This window comes from Pristis pectinata, chromosome 3, assembly GCF_009764475.1.
Source record: "Pristis pectinata isolate sPriPec2 chromosome 3, sPriPec2.1.pri, whole genome shotgun sequence".
In the NCBI taxonomy this organism is placed as follows: domain Eukaryota; kingdom Metazoa; phylum Chordata; class Chondrichthyes; order Rhinopristiformes; family Pristidae; genus Pristis; species Pristis pectinata.
This window is the reverse complement of record NC_067407.1, coordinates 14231787-14251238: the sequence shown is the minus strand read 5'-3', so window position 1 is coordinate 14251238 and position 19452 is coordinate 14231787. Positions and strand designations below refer to the sequence as shown.

General features: G+C 39.5%; 1 protein-coding gene across 2 annotated transcripts in view; it reads right to left on the bottom strand.

Annotated features, from left to right (window-relative positions):
- The window catches only part of ephx4 (epoxide hydrolase 4), a 47697-nt gene that overhangs the window by 24563 nt on the left and 3682 nt on the right, over positions 1-19452 (bottom strand). For both annotated transcript variants that reach the window (XM_052012870.1, XM_052012871.1), the window contains exons 2-4: positions 16232-16317; positions 11666-11823; positions 7803-7931 (exon numbers count right to left, since the gene is read on the bottom strand). In XM_052012870.1, the coding sequence (XP_051868830.1) occupies positions 7803-7931; positions 11666-11823; positions 16232-16317 (373 nt within the window). The remainder of the gene's footprint in view (positions 1-7802; positions 7932-11665; positions 11824-16231; positions 16318-19452) is intronic.

The window sequence follows — 19452 nt, the reverse complement described above, 5'->3', positions numbered from 1 at the left end:
TCTTTTTCCTACTGCCATAACTCATCCTTTTTTTCAATTAACTGGCAAAGTGGCAGGGTCCAGTAGAATTCTGGTATAGTACTGATCAGCCCTAGAAATGACTGGAGCTCTGTAAAGTTTTCAGATTTGATGTTTCATCAACATTTTCTTTAATAGGCTGCAGCACATTTTCATAAACTCTCAGACCTAAATAAATCATTTCCATTTGCACAAAAGCACATTTGCTCTTTTTAATCTTCACTATATGTTGATACTGTCTTCTAAATACTTCCTCAAGTACCTGAAGGTTTTCTTCCTCCAGGGCCATTGCAATTAGAATGTCACCTTCATTGTATAGAAAATGCTGAATCTCTTGCAGCACCATATCCCCTATTGTTTGGAATACTTTTGGAGATGATTTTGCCCCACTTAGCAGTTTGGTATGTGAGAACAACCTCTTGTGGGCATTACTTGTCAAGTAGTGCTGACTTTCTTCAAGAACATTAAGCTGGACATGGATATGGGACAGATCCTGTTTAGCGTAGAATGTTGCTCCTGTGAACCTTGAGATGTGGGCAGGGAGTTTGCTCACCATCTTTTCCCCAGGGTAGAAATGTCAAACTCCAGAGGACATGCTTTTAAGATTAGAGGGGGGAAGTTTAAAGGTGACATGAGGGGCAAGTTTTTTGATGCAAAGAGTGGTAGGTACCTGGAATGGATTACCAGGGGTAGTAGTGGAAGCAGGCAGTTTGATGGAGTTTAAGAGGCTTCTAGATAGACACATGAATATGAAGGGAATAGTGGGATATAGATGATACACAGGAGGAGGATGTTTAGTATAAATTGGCATCAAGATCAGTACAACAGCAAGGGCTAAATGGCCTGTCCAGTGCTGTGCTGTTCTATGTTCTATCTTGTGTTCCCTTAAGGGTCACTTTATAACCTCTGCAAAGCCAGACAGTTAAATCATCCTTGGGTACTGCCACTGTGAGTGTCACCCAGTCTCTGTACCATTCTCACCAATACTCTGTGCTGTTTAAATTTACTTAGCTCTTCTTCTACCTCAGTTTTCAGTGCATGAGGTGCTGGCCTGGGCCTATAGTAGATCAGTTTGGCATTCAGTTTTATTTGTATACCAGGCTTGTGCCCTTGATTCATGTAAAGCATTTCTTCATATTCTTCTAGAGTTTGCTTAAACACAGTCATGATGTATCCATGTCGAAAAATTTCAAGTGGGCTGAGGACCCACAAAGAACACAGAAGGTAGGAATAAGAAGGTGCCATGCAGCCAATCTGTCCAACATGGCATCTGAGTTTGTGCTTAAGACTAGATCAGACCGTCCCTTCTCCTTCTTGCCTCCTTCTTTTGCACCACACATCAGAGCCTCTACACTAAACACTGCTCAAGGCTACATTTAGGACATAATCAAGTACCAATATCATACGACCAGCTCTTCAACTTTCTTCATGATTTAAAACTTCACTTTCACATGTGAATGTGTATTAGTAATAAACTAATTATTCTTGTCGACTGACCTTCAGTGAAATTGTTAATGGACAGTGGATACCAAAGGTTTAAGGAAAGATCCCTGGAGGACTCTACTGATTAAAAGTACTCCAGATAGAAAAATCACCAATGTCAATAATAATTTCTCTTTGTCATTGAACTAGGCAACAATCATACTTAATAAGTTCTGACTTGGAAGTATTAATAATGAATTCACAGTTCATTTCTTCTTAACTAATCTAATGACAAGAAACTATTTCGGATATTAATCTCCTCTGTGCATTGATTAATGAATTGGTGTTTAATTTTTATCTGCATTGTTTTAACACAATGGTTAATTTACTTAAAATAAACAGGCTCTTTAAAACAGTGCTGGCAGGAAATCACTGTGAGCTGTGTGAGAGGAAATCAAACCCCAACATCTCTCGCTTTGCATCTTTGCAGCTCTTGCATTACAGGGTAGGAAATATACAGCTCCTAACTGAGAATTTTCATTAAAAGAAGCATTTAATATGATATGCAGATTAGTTCTATATTAGTTCTCTATTACCAAAGGGAGTTGGTAATCAGAAAGCTCAGATTTAAAATAATTGGCGAAAGAACTGCAGGAGAAATGAGGAAAATTTTCTGAATGTAAAAAGGTTGAGTTTTGAAGCACAATAGTTAAAGAGGTGAAGGAATTAAATTCCACTTCTTTCATCAAAAGAAGCATTTAATTGGGTGTACCAATTAGTTCCCATCACACCGCATAAAGTGGAGCAAAGTAAATATGCTTCTCAGTAAGGGCTTGCTTCATTTGAGAGAATTTTTCCTTGCAATGAATGGCTCACAATGGCTCTTAGATCGATTTATTCATCTGGTTAACTTCAGAAGTAAGTAAGTGGATGAAACACTGTTTGACCTCAACAAAAATATCTTTCAGCTTCCTTTGGGTATATGTATATATTAGAAGCACATTGCCATGTTATAATCATATTTGACCTTGAATATTAAAAATAGATGTGAAATAATCTGTTTTTGGCACCACGACTAATGTTCAATGAACAGGAAGGTCAACCTGTATTTAGCAGAAGCAGAGCAAGGTTTTATTCTATTTCTGCAAAAAGGTGACGAGCCACATCTTGCCTGATGTAGGAACCTGAAGCTGTAATGTCCACTGAGTTCCTTTACAGGAAAGCCATGGAGGATATACTAATGCAACTAGTCCTTATTACCAACTGAAATAATAGCTTTAAAAGTGGCAAGCCTGCTTTAGCTGTTGGATTAATGATGCCCTACGGAACATAGAACACACAGAACACTACAGCACAGTACAGGCCCTCTGGCCCACAATGTTGTGCCGACATTTTATCCTGCTCTAAGATCTATCTAACCCTTCCCTCCCACATAGTCCCCCATTTTTCTATCATTCATGTGTCTATCTAAGAGTCTCTTAAATGTCCCTAATGTATCTGCCCCCACAACCTCTGCAGGCAGTGCATTCCATGCACCCACCACTCTCTGTGTAAAAAACTTACCCCTGATATCCCCCTTATACCTTTCTCCAATCACCTTAAAATTATGTCCCCTCATGTTAGCCATTGTTGCCCTGGGAAAAAGTCTCTGACTGTCCACTCGATCGATGCCTCTTATCATCTTGGAATAGTGAAGGGGAGGGGTAAATGATCAATCTTCTTAAGGAAAACGACCTATATCTTTGATTAGAGGGAAAAAAAAGCCTTGGACTTCGTGCTGTTCTGTCCTACCTGCTAAGCCCACCTAAATGGCACTCCAGCACAAGGGAATGAAATTCGTCAAACCTGTCCATGTTTACAACCTTTGCTTACCACCAGGTCACCCTCCAGCTCAGAGGTAACTTAGCTCAGCATCTTCTGGCTCCACCCCTGCTGGCAGTCAGATATTGATTGGGTGCCAGGTGTATAGCTGCAAGCTCTCAGTAACTACAAGGATTTTCCCTACATTTTAAACTCCACTTTAGGTGCAAATCTCGTGCTATTATTTCTAAATGTGCCCTTTGCTACTTTGAATCTATTCTTCTATGTCCTACTGAAGGGTTATCTTTGAGGCAGTGGTCCGGATTTACTTACCATTATTAAGTGTAATTTCAGAGAACAGTATAGCCACAGGAACAGGCCCTTCGGCCCACGATGTCTGTGCCAACCATGATGCCAAATTAAACTGATCCCATCAACCTGCACATGATCCATGTCCCTCCATTCCCCGCAGGTTCATGTGCCTGTCTAAATACCTCTTAAAAGTCACCTTCGTATCTGCTTCCTGCACCACCCCTGCCAGTGTGTTGCAAGCAGCTACCAGTCTCTCTTTAAAACACTTGCCCAGCACATCTCCTTTAAACTTTCCCCTTCTCACCTTAAAGCTATCTCCTCTAGTATTTGACATTTCCACCCTGGGAAAGAGACTCTGACTATCTACTTTATTTATGTCTTTCATAATTTTATAAACTTCTATCAGGAACAAACTTGTATCAGGATGTTGAGTTGTATTCACATCACTTAATGCTGTACCTTTTGCATTAGATATTAATTTAGTTACTCAAGTCTAGTTGTGATATGCCAAACAGGATACCCTAATGAACCAGAAGAATTTAAGGAAACATCCTTAAAAATAGAAACTAATTAACACCAATCAAATTATAAAGGCACCACAAGGAAGATGAGAAAGAGGGATGATTCACTTTGAGAAAGTCTGATTCCCACTGTTGAAATGATAATAAATTAGAACTAAGGCATCTCCTTTATATATCAAAAAATAATGTCCAGGATGGTAGAACTTTGGGACCAAAAATGGGACATAATTAGAGCTAATCAGCCAAATGGAAAATAACCAAGCTTAAAAACCTCTGAAGGATCGTTCCCCATCCCAAGGAAGAGACCTCTAGAGAAAGATGTTTAGGCTTCTTATCTGATTAAACTACTGATTAGACTGATTAATGTCTCTGGGCCTATATTTGAAGGAGTTCAAAAGGATGAGGGGGGATCTCATTGAAACCTACCAGATACTGAAAGGCCTGGATAGAGTGGACGTGGAGAGGATGTTTCCAGCAGTGGGAGAGTCTAGGACCAGAGGGCACAGCCTCAGAATAGAAGGATGACCCTTTGGAACAGAGATAAGGAGGAATTTCTTTAGCAAGAGGGTGATGAATCTGTGGAATTCATTGCCATAGAGGACTCTGGAGGCCAAGTAATTGGGTGTATTTAGGCAGAGGTTCTTGATTGGTAAAGGGGTTAAGGGTTATGGGGAGAAGGTGAGAAAATGGGGTTGAAAAATAAATCAGCCATGATTGAATGACAGATTAGACTCAATGAGCCAAATGGCCTAATTCAGCGGGTCATGGCACACATCAACTCCAGCCTCCCCGACAACTTTGACCCACTGCAAACTGCCTATCAGTGAAACAGGTCCCCAGTGGTCACCATTTTCCTGGCCCTACACTCACCTCTGGAGCATCTGGACAGTAAAGACACCTACATTAGACAATTGTTTATTGACTACAGCACCGCCTTCAATACCCGAAACGTTGACCGCCTGCTTTTCTCCACAGATGCTGCCTGGCCTGCTGAGTTCCTCCACATTATCATGTTTTTATCTGGATTCCAGCATCTGCAGTCCTTTGTTTCTCTACCGAACTCCAAGACCTGGGATTCAACACCTCCCTTTGCAACTGGATCCTTGACTTCCTGACAAACGGCAAACGTAACTCTGCCACGATTATCCTCAACACTGGTGCCCCACATGGCTCCATCCTCAGCCCCCGATTCTACTCCCTATACAGTCACAACTATGTGGCCAGATTCTGCTCCAACTCCATCTGAAAGTTTGCAGATGACACCACCTTAGTGGGCTGAATCTCAAATAACGTTGAGTCAGAGTACAGGAAGGAGATAGAGAGCCTAGTGGCATGGTGTTGTGACAACAATCTTTACCTCAATGTCAACAAAACAAAAGAGCTGGTCATTGACTTCAAGAAGGGGGGGCAGTGCCCATGCTCCTGTTTACATCAATGGTGCTGAGGTCGAGAGGGTTGAGAGCTTCAAGTTCCTTGGAGTGAACATCACCAATAGCCTGTTCTGGTCCAACCACGTGGACGCCATAGCCAAGAAAGTTCACCATCACATTGACATCCTGAGGAGACTAAAGAAATTTGGTATGTCCCCTTTTACCCTCACCAATTTTTATCAATGAACCATAGAAAGCATCCTATCCAGATGCATCATGGCTTGGAATGGCAACTGCTTTGCCTGTGACTGTAAGAAACTGCAGAGAGTTGTGGACACAGCTCAGCACATCATGGAAACCAGCCACCCCTCCATGGACTCTGTCTATACTTCTTGCTGCCTTGGTAAATCAGCCAACATAATCAAAGACCACTCACCCTGGACATTCTCTCTTCTCCCCTCCCCCCTCACCCCCATTGGACAGAAGATACAAAAGCCTGAGAGCACATACTACCAGGCTCAAGGACAGCTTCTATCCGGCTGTTATAAGACTATTGAACTGTCCCCTAGATCGACTCTTGACCTCACAATCTACCTCGTTATGGCCTTGTACCTTATTGTCTGCCTGCACTGCATTTTCTCTGTAACTGTAACATTTTACTCTGCATTCTGTTATTGTTTTCCCTTCTACTAACTCAATGCACTGTTGTAATGAAATGATCTGTATGGATGGCATGCAAAGAAATTTGCCCTATCCCCTTTGACCCTCACCAATGGATGTCACATGTTCCAAGGTATAGTTTTTCACTGCCATCAATCCCATTTGTAAACTTTAAACCAGATTAGGATAATTTGGATAGACTGGGGTAAGAGGAGGAATGTTTCATTTCTGATTAAACATGTGATAATTGTGGGTTTCCAGACAAGAACTGGTATTTGTAACCAAAACTGGGGCAAAGTTGGCACGATGCTGAACGCTGATCTTGCAGGACTGAGGTAGGAGACGATAAGTTTAGGTGGCGCCTGTGAGCTGCAGGCATTGAACAAACACTCTACTGTAGTTTGTGGTCTGGGAGGGTAGATACACAGCAGGTAACAGGTTGAGTCAGGAAGGTGTGTGTGTGGACAATGGGAGGTAGGTGGAAGATGATCCAGGGTGAGTGAGGTGGGAGGGGTTTGGGGAACTACTGGGCTCTGGAGTACAACGTCACTGGTAGTGAGGATGCGCTAATTCTGAAGGTCTAGGGATACCTTGAATCACAAAAGACACTCTTTTATACTTCTCTGAACAACCTCAAATTTTTAAACACCGTTTGTCAATATATATAAATGTTTGATTTTTTATTTTCTCATCACGAGATGGACTCTGACCTCACGATCTACTTTGTTGTGACCTTGCACCTTATTGCACTGCACTTTCTCTGTAGCTGTGACACTTTACTCTGTAATGTTATTGTTTTTACCTGTACTACCTCAATGCACTCTGTATTAACCCAATGTAACTGCACTGTGTAATGAATTGACCTGTAAGATCGGTATGCAAGACAAGGTTTTCACTGTACCTCGGTACAAGTGACAATAATAAACCAATACCAATATCAATTTTTTCCCTCACTTCAATCCTGAAACTACTGATTCTTGTTAGGATTTTCTTCCATAAATAGTAGCTAATGACATGGATTTTCATTCTTACATAGGATCTGGGGATTGCTGGCAAGGCCAGTATTCCTTGTCCATATTTGATTGCCCATGAGAAGGTGGTAGTAAGCTGCTTTCCTGAACCATTGTAGGCAAAGTGTGGTTGGCTAGGGAGTTCCAGGATTTAGATCCAGCGGCGATGAAGGATCAGTGATATATTTCCAATTCAGGATGGTTTGTAACTTGGAGAGGAACTCGCAGGTCATGCCGATCCCATCCGCCTGCAGCCATTGGACTTCGATTGTGAACCTTGAAGGTATCAATAAACTGTAGTTGCAAGGGACATCTTACTGATTCTGATGAGAAATAGAAGCAGGAGTAGACCATTTGACTCTTACGCCTGCTCCACCATTCAACAGAATCATGGCTGATGTTTTAGCTCACTAACGCTTTCCTGTACTGCTCCCAAATCCTGATACCCTTGATATCTAAAAATCTCTCAACCTCATGCTCCCTTTCACCTGGTACCACTGGTACCATCCCAGGTGAATGGATGCTGCAATGAATTGTTCCTCCCACCACATTCCCTGGAGGAAAGTTAAACCCTATGGACTCTAATGCTTGGCTATCACTGAATAAATCTATTAACCCTCCAAGAGGTCCAGTATATCAATCATTTATCATTAGGTAAGAAGCATCAAGTGGTTCAAAATGGAACTCACCACAAAAAACTGCAGGATGTGGGCAGTTCAGAATAACAATCTTGTCTAGCATCTCTGGATAATAGATCGCAAAACACCAGGCAATCAGTCCACCCCAGTCATGGCCAATCAGAACACACTTCTTGTAGCCTGCACAAAAGGTGAAAACCAACTGGTCAGTGCATGGATGAGAGAAAATAAGGGTAGGAAATGTTGATCAAAATAGTGCTTAATTTTGGCTTTAAAATATTCCATCCTTTCTACAGATGTTCTCAAACTCAAGTTACATTTGGCTGCAGGCTTTGTTTTTACTAATCCAGTTCATCTCTGCAACTTGTTCTTGTGGAAGTGTCTCCACGTCCTGATCCTGAGAGCCAAGTAAAACCAGATCGTTAATTGCCACAACCAGCTGGTTCCCACGGCCAATACATTGACTGACTTCTTATGGGCTTGGGAATTTGAACCTTATTTTTCTGGGATTCCATGGGATTAACTTCACATTAGAAATATATATCCTCAGCTCATTAACTTCTAGGAGGGAGAAGCAACAAGAATCCATCAAAACTTTGTTCACGTTTCACTGCTCAGACTTTGGGGTCAGTGGTGAATGAGCACCAACAGCCATTCATTACCTTAAACCTTATGTGCAGTGTATTCTGTGGGGCTTTGAACAGGGGCTTATCTTTAAAGAGCTATTTCAACCTGACATTTTCTGTGGGAGTTATGGGACAATGTGAACAGTACAAGCAACTGTGAATCTCTTGAACCAATCAGATTACAGAATCTTTACTGCTATATACTGAGCCTAAGACAGGAAGTGCTTCATTATCGGCTTTAAAATATTATTGGATTAAATGTATTGCCAAGTAATACAGAAAACAAAATAATGCGAAAGAAAGACAGAATTGAGAAAAATAAGGGAATGATAATAAAAAGAAAGTAGATGCCTGGAAAACTAAAATAAAAACAGAAAATGCTGGAGGTACTCAGTAGGTCAGGCTGCATCTGAGGAAAGAAAAGCAGAGATAAAGTTTCAGGTCGAAGACCCTTTGTCAGAATTTAGGAGAGAAAAGCAGCTTGTTAAACTGCAGCAAGGGTGGGGCAGGGGGATGATTCTGATCAGGTAAAACTGAGGTGACCATGGTGATAAGCTGTAAGCATAGTTATCTGCTCAATGAGTGAATGGGAGCAGTTAGAACATGAGAACATAAACAAAAGAAAGTAGGAGTTGTAAAATGCAGAGCAGGATGACATGCCCGGCAGGTCAGGCTGGGTGTGTCCTTCACTTCTAAAGAAAGAAAGAAAGAAAGAAAGGAAAGACAAACAATATCACAGATGGATGACTGATACAGACAGAGGAATCAAGTTACCTGAAGTGGTACAATTTAATATAGAGACCAGAAGGCTGCAATGTGCCCAGACGGAGGATGAAGTGCTGTTCCTCAACCCTGCATTGCACCTTATTGCAACAGTGCAGGTTTAGGTCAGAGTAGGAGTGGGATGGAACGGCAGGCAACGGGAAGTTCAGGGTCTATGTTTGGTTTCTCCAATGTAGACAAGACCACGTTTGGCATGTGTCCCAGTGAATCACTGATTTAATGCAGCTTCAGGAGTGCAGGACAGCTTGGATAAGAATTTCCCAACCTACACATTTAGCTGCACAATTGCAATCAATGGATACCTTGATTACTTTTACACAATCCATGGCTTAAATTAATGATTAAGATGTGTTGGAATGTGCTTTGATGGTAAAGATATCAAAGTAAATACTTTTTCAAAAGCAGCAGCAATCTTCCCCAATGTCAGTAAATTTGATTATGAAATTCAAAATATTCAAACTGAAGTAAATTGCAGTTTTATAATGTTATCTTTGAATGTTTGAGCCGCATGTTGTAGCTTCAAAGATTTTAAGTAATTCTCTGAAATTCAATATTATTAACAACAGCTTAATGTTGAGTAGAAAATTCATAACTTAGGCGCCAATGGTAATTTTGCCAATATGGCAGGTGCACTATATTTTCAGCAGGAATTTAATACAGTGGTGATAGATTAAAGCAGAGGAATTTATTGCAACAATTAAACCAATTATTACTTCACTGAAGGAGTAAGAAATGGACACCAGAGGCACAGAAAATACTTAGAACCTTACATTTTTTGAAATAGCCACCCATGAAGAATATTGAGCTAGACAATTTTTCCTTCTTATATTCAGTTTAAAAATTAAAATATATTATTGGATTAAAATAAACAATAAACTGGACATTTACCCGATCAGGAGATAGATTGGGATAAAAAAGGTTTGCCAATCAATTTAGTCTCATTTTTTTCAATGTGCCAACCCTACCATTTGACCATTGTAATCGGGAGGGATTGAAAAGATAGATGAAAAAATTTAATCACATATCACTACAGTTGAATAATAAAAAGGAAGGGCATAACTCAAAATGTCAGCATTGCTGGCATTTATCTATGTTTAATTTTTAAATACTTTTAAATGTCATGTTTTAAACACTATATTTCAGTGTCTTAAGTTTTCTCGTAAGCAGCAATTTTCTACCAACCTGGTACTTGAAGTTCACAACCACCTGCAAACTGTAAGCTTCTTGGTGAGCAGCAAGTAAACTTGACAGAGCCATTCAGTGCATGAGGAAAGGTGGGAGGATATCTCAAGCTGGGATGGTCTTGGCTTTTGAGATGGGGGATTTGATGAAATATGCACATTTTTTTCTTTATTTATGATATCCATTATTTGTCTGTATTAAATAACCTTTGTGTCTTCACAAAGACAAGAAGATTCTTTGGACTTGCTCCTTTTTTTAGACTTCTTGGCAACCCCCAGACTGAGTTATCCGAGTGGTGGTCACAAGTTGACCTGGTGGCTTTTCTCTTTTGGTCCTCTGTAACTTTGAAGGTCAGTGTTTATGTTGAATACTTTGGCACACCATTCCTTAACCCAGTAACCCTGTCTATAAAGGATATTTTTTGTCTTCCTTGGTCTATATCAGGCGTCTTCCCCATCTGATAGTGATGGAAGCAGTATTCTTATGATGTAATTGAAGGAAGGTGGTTTCTTCATTACTGCCACTGAATTCAGATTGCACGAAACCACACAATCAAGCTTAGTTAAATTAATGAACTTTGAAAATGTAGTCCCTTCGTAGGGAATACAGAACAATATAATTCTAACTGCTGGGAAGAAACTTTCTGCCCAAAGTATGATTAGAAATTTGCTCGTTATTTGAATATAATTGTGAAAGTTTATCGACTTAGAGCAGAAAATGAAACCTTGCCTGTTACCATTTAATTCCAACTCAGAAACAATTTGAAGATTCACTAATTCACAGATCAGCCCCCCCAGTTCCTCAATTTTCAATACACTAAAAAGAAAGTCATGACTGCAGAACAATGCCAAAGGTAGCGTAGTAGTTCGCATAACGCTTTTACAACGCTAGTGACCTGGGTTCAATTCCCGCCGCTATCTGTAAGGAGTTTGTATGTTCTCCCTGTGTGTCTGCGTGGGTTTCCTCCGGGTGCTCCAGTTTCCTCCCACATTCCAAAGACATACAGGTTAGGAACTGTGGGTATGCTATGTTGGCACTGGAAGAGTGGCGACACTTGTGGGCTGCCCCCAGCACATTCTCAGTAGTGCAAAAAGACGCATTTCACTGTGTGTTTCAATGTACGTGTGACTAATAAATAAATATCTTATCTTATAAAGTAGTAACTGTTGGCCCTGTATCTGCATTTTGCTGCGAGATAAACAGAGCAGAAAAGAATTTAGAAAAAAAGAAATGAAGGGAGAAAATGCTAAACCTTCTGGTGATTCAGCCATCAGATAAAATACCCCAGGGAAAGCAGATCAGGCAGCCTGTTGAACAACTTACCCAGGGAATCCACAATCTCCTTTATGTCGGTGATCAAACAATCCAGCTGGTAATTTTCACGACCGATGGGTGCATCAGATTCCCCATATCCCCGTAAATCAACTGCGATGACTCGGAATTCGCATTTAAATTCTTGAAGCTGATAGCGCCAGGAGTACCTGCATTGGGGAATAAGATTGTTACAGGCGTACTTGAGAGATTTTAGTACTTTTTCAGATCAGGTGACTTTTAACCCTCCTTAAATTTTAAACGTATGAGAATTTTCCTTTCCTGTACTAACCCTTTTCTTGTTAACCCAGGGGAAATGGTTGCTTTTTTTTAGACAAGTTATCTGTGTTTGGGAGGCCCACTTGTGCAGTCTGTTGTTCAGAAGTAGTTGAATTCTAACCCTCCACCCCCAGGTCCAGCAGGTCTGCTCCTCTTTGTGATGCTTCCAGTATTTGTGTTGCTATTTCCTTCATATGTGGCAACTGCACATTCTGAAACCTGCAGGGGTAGACTCATGAGTGACCCTTTGGAATGATACAAACTTCAGGATGATTCTGGTTCTTAACAATCATTTAAATTAAAATTTGTATAAAATATTACCCACATCTTATAGACGTGAAACCATTCAAAAGTAAATTAGTTTTAGTTTCAAATATACTGAATTATAACACTCTTTAAAATCATTAATAATTAATAAAAATTTGAGCTTTCTAGAGTGAGAAGTACACTGCAGGCTCTTCATATAACACCCCAGCAAGAGTTATGGTCCTCCTTTGTTGCATATCAATTGAAATATAGGGTATAGCTGTTTAACTTCAGCCTCACTCTTCTTAGCAATTGTGGTGCACTGCAGCAGGTGAACTGAGTAGTCTATGTGCAGCATGCCACTGACTGATCCCAATGCTATCGAAATGTCATTAGTGTCTGAGGCCTAACACTTGCTACCTTTTCCCTTTGTGCATTATGAAGTGCGTGAAGAAAAATGCACAGCCTGGGATCAAGGTTGGGTCTGAGGGAGACTGGCCGGGTTGGGGACGGCATTCCGAAGCTCAACCAGGGTGTATGGTGGGGGGGGTGTGTGGTACGGGGAGGTCAGATCAGCCACTAAAAGATCAGAAGATGGAGGTGTTGGAGTGTTGAGGTCCTTGGGTATCAGTGGTTTCAAGACATTGGAAGCTTGAGCCCATCTGTGGTTCAGGGCCATCAGATGATTATGGTGAGATTGTGGGACTGGAGTGAACAGAGCTAGTGACTCAAAGAGAAGTCATTTTAACTGGAGAAGCCACATCAACATTGGGTTGGTCAAAATAAAAGAGGATAAAAAGGCATGATGGGCACAAGAGATTGAAATTATGGTTTATAGGATTAAATCAGACTGAAAATCAAAGAAAAACTGCTGATGCTGAAAAAGTGAAATAAAAACAGAAAGTGCTGGAAAGACTCAGCAGGTCAGGAATCATCTGTGAAAAGTGAAACAGAGTTAACATTTAAAGTTGAAGAAAATTCTGCAAAGGGCCTCTGACCTGAAATGTTAACTTGGTTCCTCTTTCCACAGACGCTGCCTGACCTGCTGAGTGTTTCCAGCTTCTTCTGATGTTATAAACTCAACTGACTGGTTGGGTCAAATGGTTTATTTCAGTGTTTCAATTCACATATAAACTATGCATAATTTTCCATGTTCAATAGTTTACTTTGAATTAGAAAGTTTAATTACATTGTAGGAAATACAAGCATTTTTGTTGGTTAATTCTCCTTCAAAAATTGCAAATGATTGTTGCAAATGGTATTGTGGAAAGTTAACTCTATTCTAGAGAATCAGCAATAAAATGAATTGAACTGAAATTCTAATACTGGCAAGCTTAGGAACCAGAAATTATGTTTTTTTGTTTAATTGTTCCATTTATTTCTATGGAGAACCTTTAAGCTCAAACTAAAAAAGAATTTTAGCTAAGGCATTGATACAGTGGTTGAGAATACTGAAAACTTAGATACTGTGATATTACTGTGACTAAATTTCAATTTACTATTGAGTTTAACACACACTTAATACAAATTACCCTCTTCTTGTTTACTGTGACTGTAGTACATCTGAATGCTACAGGATATCATATATAGGTCATTTGACTTTAAATATAGAACGTCCTTATATTACAGTATTTTATGTAGGACAACCCATTGTAAATATATTGAAAAGGTCCTATTATATAGCCAGATATGAAGGTCATCTTCATGTTAAATATAGATTGTCTCACTATCAGAGTCTTCTGTTCAAGGCAGTGGTACATTAGGGGATAGGCAGAGTAATAAGGACAGCTACCTCATGAGACTAATTCATCTGTGAATACTGGAAAGAATAGAGAAATTTTATTTAGACACATAATGAGCAAGAGATTTTCCAAAATGCGTGCTCCAGGAGCGTAACTTCAACAACTGATGGTTAACTATGCATGCACAGGACGGCAGTCAGGTAATTAAACTGCCTGGAAGATGTCTCAATAGGCAGGGTGAGAGATGTCCAAAGTTTTGTCTATGGCTTTCTAACTAAAGTGTTTGACCGATAAAGAACACTGAGATGTATATAGCAACCTTTGTGTTTTCAGAAGAATCGTTAGCATCAAACTTGAGGACAAGTGACCACCCGTCCCTCAGATAGGCAGCCAGGCCATATCCATTTAATACTGGAGAGGCTGATTCTGATTAGGTGTAAATCCTTCTCCTCTAGTCCACTGGACTATGTCTTTAGACTACGTACAGGGCTAAGAGATCTGGGCAACAATCTGCCAGTTGGGGCTTTGTTATTCCACTGCCAGGACGGTGCAGATGTTTACAATAGTGAACTAGGGGTTGGTGATAACATCAATCAGGCTTTCCTAAGAACTTAGATTCTTTCCGGCAGCTAAACCTTTTTGTTTGCCTCAATTAGATTTGACCATTGAGCCAAAGTTATACTTTTTGCCCAATGACAATTAATAGACAGTGCAATGGAACATTTGGCAATGGAGGAGATCTTGCAACCCATAAAGTAGGTGTTGCTGGGCAACACCAATGTCTATTTTTCCAAACAAATTGGATTGGCCCATTTTACTGCAATGCCAATGGATCATTTTCTGAGGGAATAAAAGAAGCCCCACTCTGTTACTCATGATCATCAATGGTTTTGAAGAATTATACTCCTTTTGCATTAGGGTTAGGACTAGGGTTTGCATTAGGGCTCATCATAGTAGAGAATTTCTACATACACCCATAGTTCAATTTGTCTGTATCCACCTCCAGTGCTTTGGGTCACCACTTGCTCTTCATATGGCAAGCTTCCTTACAGACTAAAGGTGATGACTTCAGCAAAGAATGGCTCATTCTTCAATATCATTGATGAAAATGAGAAACAGTAAAACTGACCTAAGTTCACTGTCCTATGTGAATGGGATATTGGTATTGCAGTAAAATGATAATTTCCTAATTATTAATACCTAATATGAGTGAGTCGAATACCAATCCTCAAGTTCAACAATATGCAGCAAAAAGTTAGATTCTCAATGAGATCAGAATACTGTATCAAAATCCTTGGATGGTGAATAGAAAATACCATTGGGTTAAAGACCACTGCAGGTAAAGTATTTTCATTTTAAATAATGTATAGCCAAAATATTATGATTTGTACAAACATCAAGGATTGAGGCTCCAATTTTAACTTTCAGCAGGTTTTGGACTGGTGGATAGTGGAGAGAATGCAAATGTATCTGCTCCCTGAAAGAACAAGCCTACTGGATTTTAATTCAAAGATCTAACTGTGTAAGTGAGCTTCCCACCAGATTCATTAGTCTGGCAGAAAATCCATTCAGAGCACAACCAGAAGTCTACTAAAGCGCCAGCATACCTCTACTCTCCTGCACAATGTTGCAGGTTGGCAATTGGCAAAGGCAATTGTACAGGAATGAACTGCTCAAGATCCCGGTGGATGAGGATGGAGAGAAGGAAGAAGTTTTCTTTCCTGACAACGCTAGGAGGATTCTAAAGCACCAATTTCTCTGGGCAAGCGGAGGGACATGACTGAGGTTGTTGATTCTCGGACTGCCAGCAACAGCACCTGGATCTACTGCAGGAAGTCCTTCAATGAGGTCTCAAGAGTAGCAAGGGAGACTGTGGCTCTTCAAATCTCAGTCTCTCTCTCAAATTGTGTATATCACACAATACCACATTCTGCCCAGGTCAACCATCAAAGTAACTATAGCTAAAGCAAATATTGAATAATTATTTAAGAATATGTTATTATATTTATATGTGGAACATAAAATACTTTGGACCACAGCTATCACATTACATTAGTGAGCCAGAGGCACAACCTAGAATGCAACAGCTGCTATGACATGACAAGGAAAACAAAGATGGCACATTTCGTAATGAACTTCCACATTGGGACTGCTTCTGGGTTCAGATTAAAAATCACATCAGCTTAAGTGCATTGTAGAAATAATTTAACCCCATAATTAAGGTTGCTACATGCACCAGCAGAATAGAATGTAGATAGCAGTAATTCCACAAATGGTAAAAACTGAATCAGAAAAGAAGAAAAATCATTACCAGAACTCAGCGAATCCATGCAACAGCAGCATTAGTGGTTTCCCCCTTTCTCCTGCAGCAACATAGTGGAACCTTAATCCTGACTCCTGGAAATTCAGAGAGAGGTTGGAAATCAATTAGAATAAGTCAACTATTTTAAAAGTGAGAAAGAGAGATTTTTCTTACTGTCTTGTATGGATATGTGCTGCTTCATCCACTTCACTAGAGTCTATAGTTACCGAAATACACCACCTGTACCTCCAGGACAGAATGAAACTAGGAAGCAAAGAAAAAGAATCTTTATTCTTCTTAACCTCTATGGGATTAAAATGAGGCAAAACTTTCAGTCAGTTACTGATTAACTTCAAAGGTTAACAAGGCTTGTTTGGGGACATGTTTTGGGTATGTATTTATTTGCTCTCAAGACCTAGGCCACACTGGTAGGGCATAATTTATTGATCATTCTGTGGGCCTGGAATCATTAGAGCAGGCTAAGGTTGATGGTTGTCTTCCCTAAAAGACACAAATGCAGTATTAGATTTTATGTTACAGTCCAATAGATCTCACAGTTGCACATTCCCACAGAGATTGACGGATTCTTAGATATTATCAAATCAAGGTATATGCGGATAGTGCAGGAAAGTGGCAGAGGTAAAAGATCAGCCATGATCTGATTGAATAGAGTAGGCATGAGGGGCTGAAGGACCTACTCCCCCTGCTTTTATTTCTACATTGTGTCTTCTCCTATTGCTCCCCCATATTACATTTATAAAGCCACTATACTCACATGCTTTCATTAGATGCTACAGTTCTAATCTACAATGAGAAAACACTGGCATCTAGTTGAGAATGAATTAAAATGGACTTCTTTCATGGCCCTGTAATTCTTCATCTAGTCTCTAGGGGAGCACCTAGTCTAGTCTGGCAACCACAATGATGGTCCAGTCTATCACCTAATCTGGCAGGCAACAATGACAGTCCAACTTTAGCCCTTTTGTTTTTTGGTACGGCATAGATTTTTATAGAAATAAAAAATGGCACATTATGTTTATATTGGCCCATCTCTGTAAATAACTGTCAAATTAAGTCTCATTCCCCTGGAGTTTCTCTATATCATTACACCCACTAATTACTTTTAACATTATTTATCTACATTGTTTTTAATGCTATTAAGGATTTTCCTTTCATCCTCTTTTCTAACATAACTTTGTTGCTCCATATACATACCACCAGGCTCAAGGACAGCTTCTATCCCATTGTGATAAGACTATTGAACAGTTCCCTTATACAACAAGATGGACTCTTGACCTCACAATCTACTTTGTTTGACCTTGCACCTTATTGTCTTCCTGCAATGCACTTCCCTGTAGCTGTGACACTTTACTCTGTATTCTGTTATTGTTTTAACCCTGTACTACCTCAATGACTCTATGCAAGATGCATTTCACTGTGTGTTTTGATGTACATGTGACTAATAAAGATATCATATCTTATTATCTTAATGACTTGACCTGTACGATCGGTATGCAAGGCAAGTTTTTCACTGTACCTCGGTACAAGTGACAATAATAAACCAATACGAATACATAAAATTCTCCTAATGTTTCCCTAATCATTCTGTGATGATTTTAAACTTATATTGACCAATTAGGAATTTACCAACCAAAGGAATCACTATTTTTGCACTGGCCTATCAAAACTACTCATAATTTTGAACATCTCTGCCAGGAATCCTCTTAACCTTTTCTGCTCCAATAGTAAGAGCTTCAGTTTATAGCCAACCTCCTGAATAAAGTTTCCTGTATCTCTGGTATTATCCTAATTATTATCTTCTGTGTCTTGCCCGTGGCTTTAACATCTTTGCAGGGTGTCTAAAATTGAACAGAATATCCCACATGGTCCAAACTAAAGTATTATTGCCATCTGGAGACACGAGAGACTGCAGATGCTGGAATCTGGAGCAACAAACAATCTGCTGGAGGAACTCAGCAGGTCAAGCAGCATCTGTGAGAGGAAAGGAATTGTCAATGTTTCAGCTCAAGACTATGCATCAGGATATTGATAAACCATCAGTTAATTTTCTGTCCTTAAATAACCATGTTGTTAAATTCTCTTTTATGGTATGTACTTTCAATTTATCCAACAAACTTACTCAATGGCAGCTTCATAGATACACACCATCCATTGCATTTCCTTTACTTTATTGACTCAACCATCTGCATTACACTTGTCAGATACAATTTGCCCTTAACAAATCTCTGTTGGCTGTTGTTAATAAACCCTTTTAATTTATCCTGTGCTAAATCTTATTCAGTATCATGGCTTCCGGAAGTTAAACCACTTAGCTTACCGTTTATTCCTTTCTCTTTTGAGGAACAGGTGACATTACATGTTATTACATTGCACAACCCTCTCATTCTGCACTGCTCTGCTTTCATGGAACCCTCATCTCCATTTTTTAAAAAAATAATTGTTCTGACTATCAACTGCTCTTATTTTAAATTTGCCATATTAGACCTGTTGAACAGAATAGGATCTATGCATCCTTGATATTACTCATGCACTCCCATGTGTAGAATATTTTTTCCTTTAAGTTAACCTGCTATATAAGTATTTCACAAATATATTGTAGACCAGGATAAGTATGGCTTTTTCCCTCCATCCAACAAAACTTGCAACATTAAATTTTACAGCTGATTTGCATTGAAACTTGTTTATAAGTGGGACCTACACATTTTGGGCACATCACCAAATTAATATTAATCACCTTTAAAAAGCTCTCACATTACACAATCTCATTTGATTTAAGAGTTCAGAATAGATTATATAATTCTACTTGCTACAAAACTAAACTCATTTATTAGAAATAAAGGTTTAAAATAGATTACAGTGATAGCAGTGAATAAATTAGCAAAACAAGTGATCTAATTCAAAAAAGCCAAGAAGCACTCATATTGTTAAGCACAGATTTAACAACTATTATGACTATTATGCACCATGGTAACTGGTAAAGAACAGGTGATCCCAATGGCTCCAGATTGCAGTATGCTCCTCCACTTCCTTCGTCTTTTACACCCACATTCTCTCTCTACACACACATCCTTTCTTAGTGTAGTGTGGAGAAGACAAGCTATAATAAGATTACAGGGCATGGATGGTATACTTTACATAATATTATTTTATCAAGAACAGCAAATTTCAAAAATTATGTAGGTCTCAGGAGCATGCTATTTGTTCTGTCT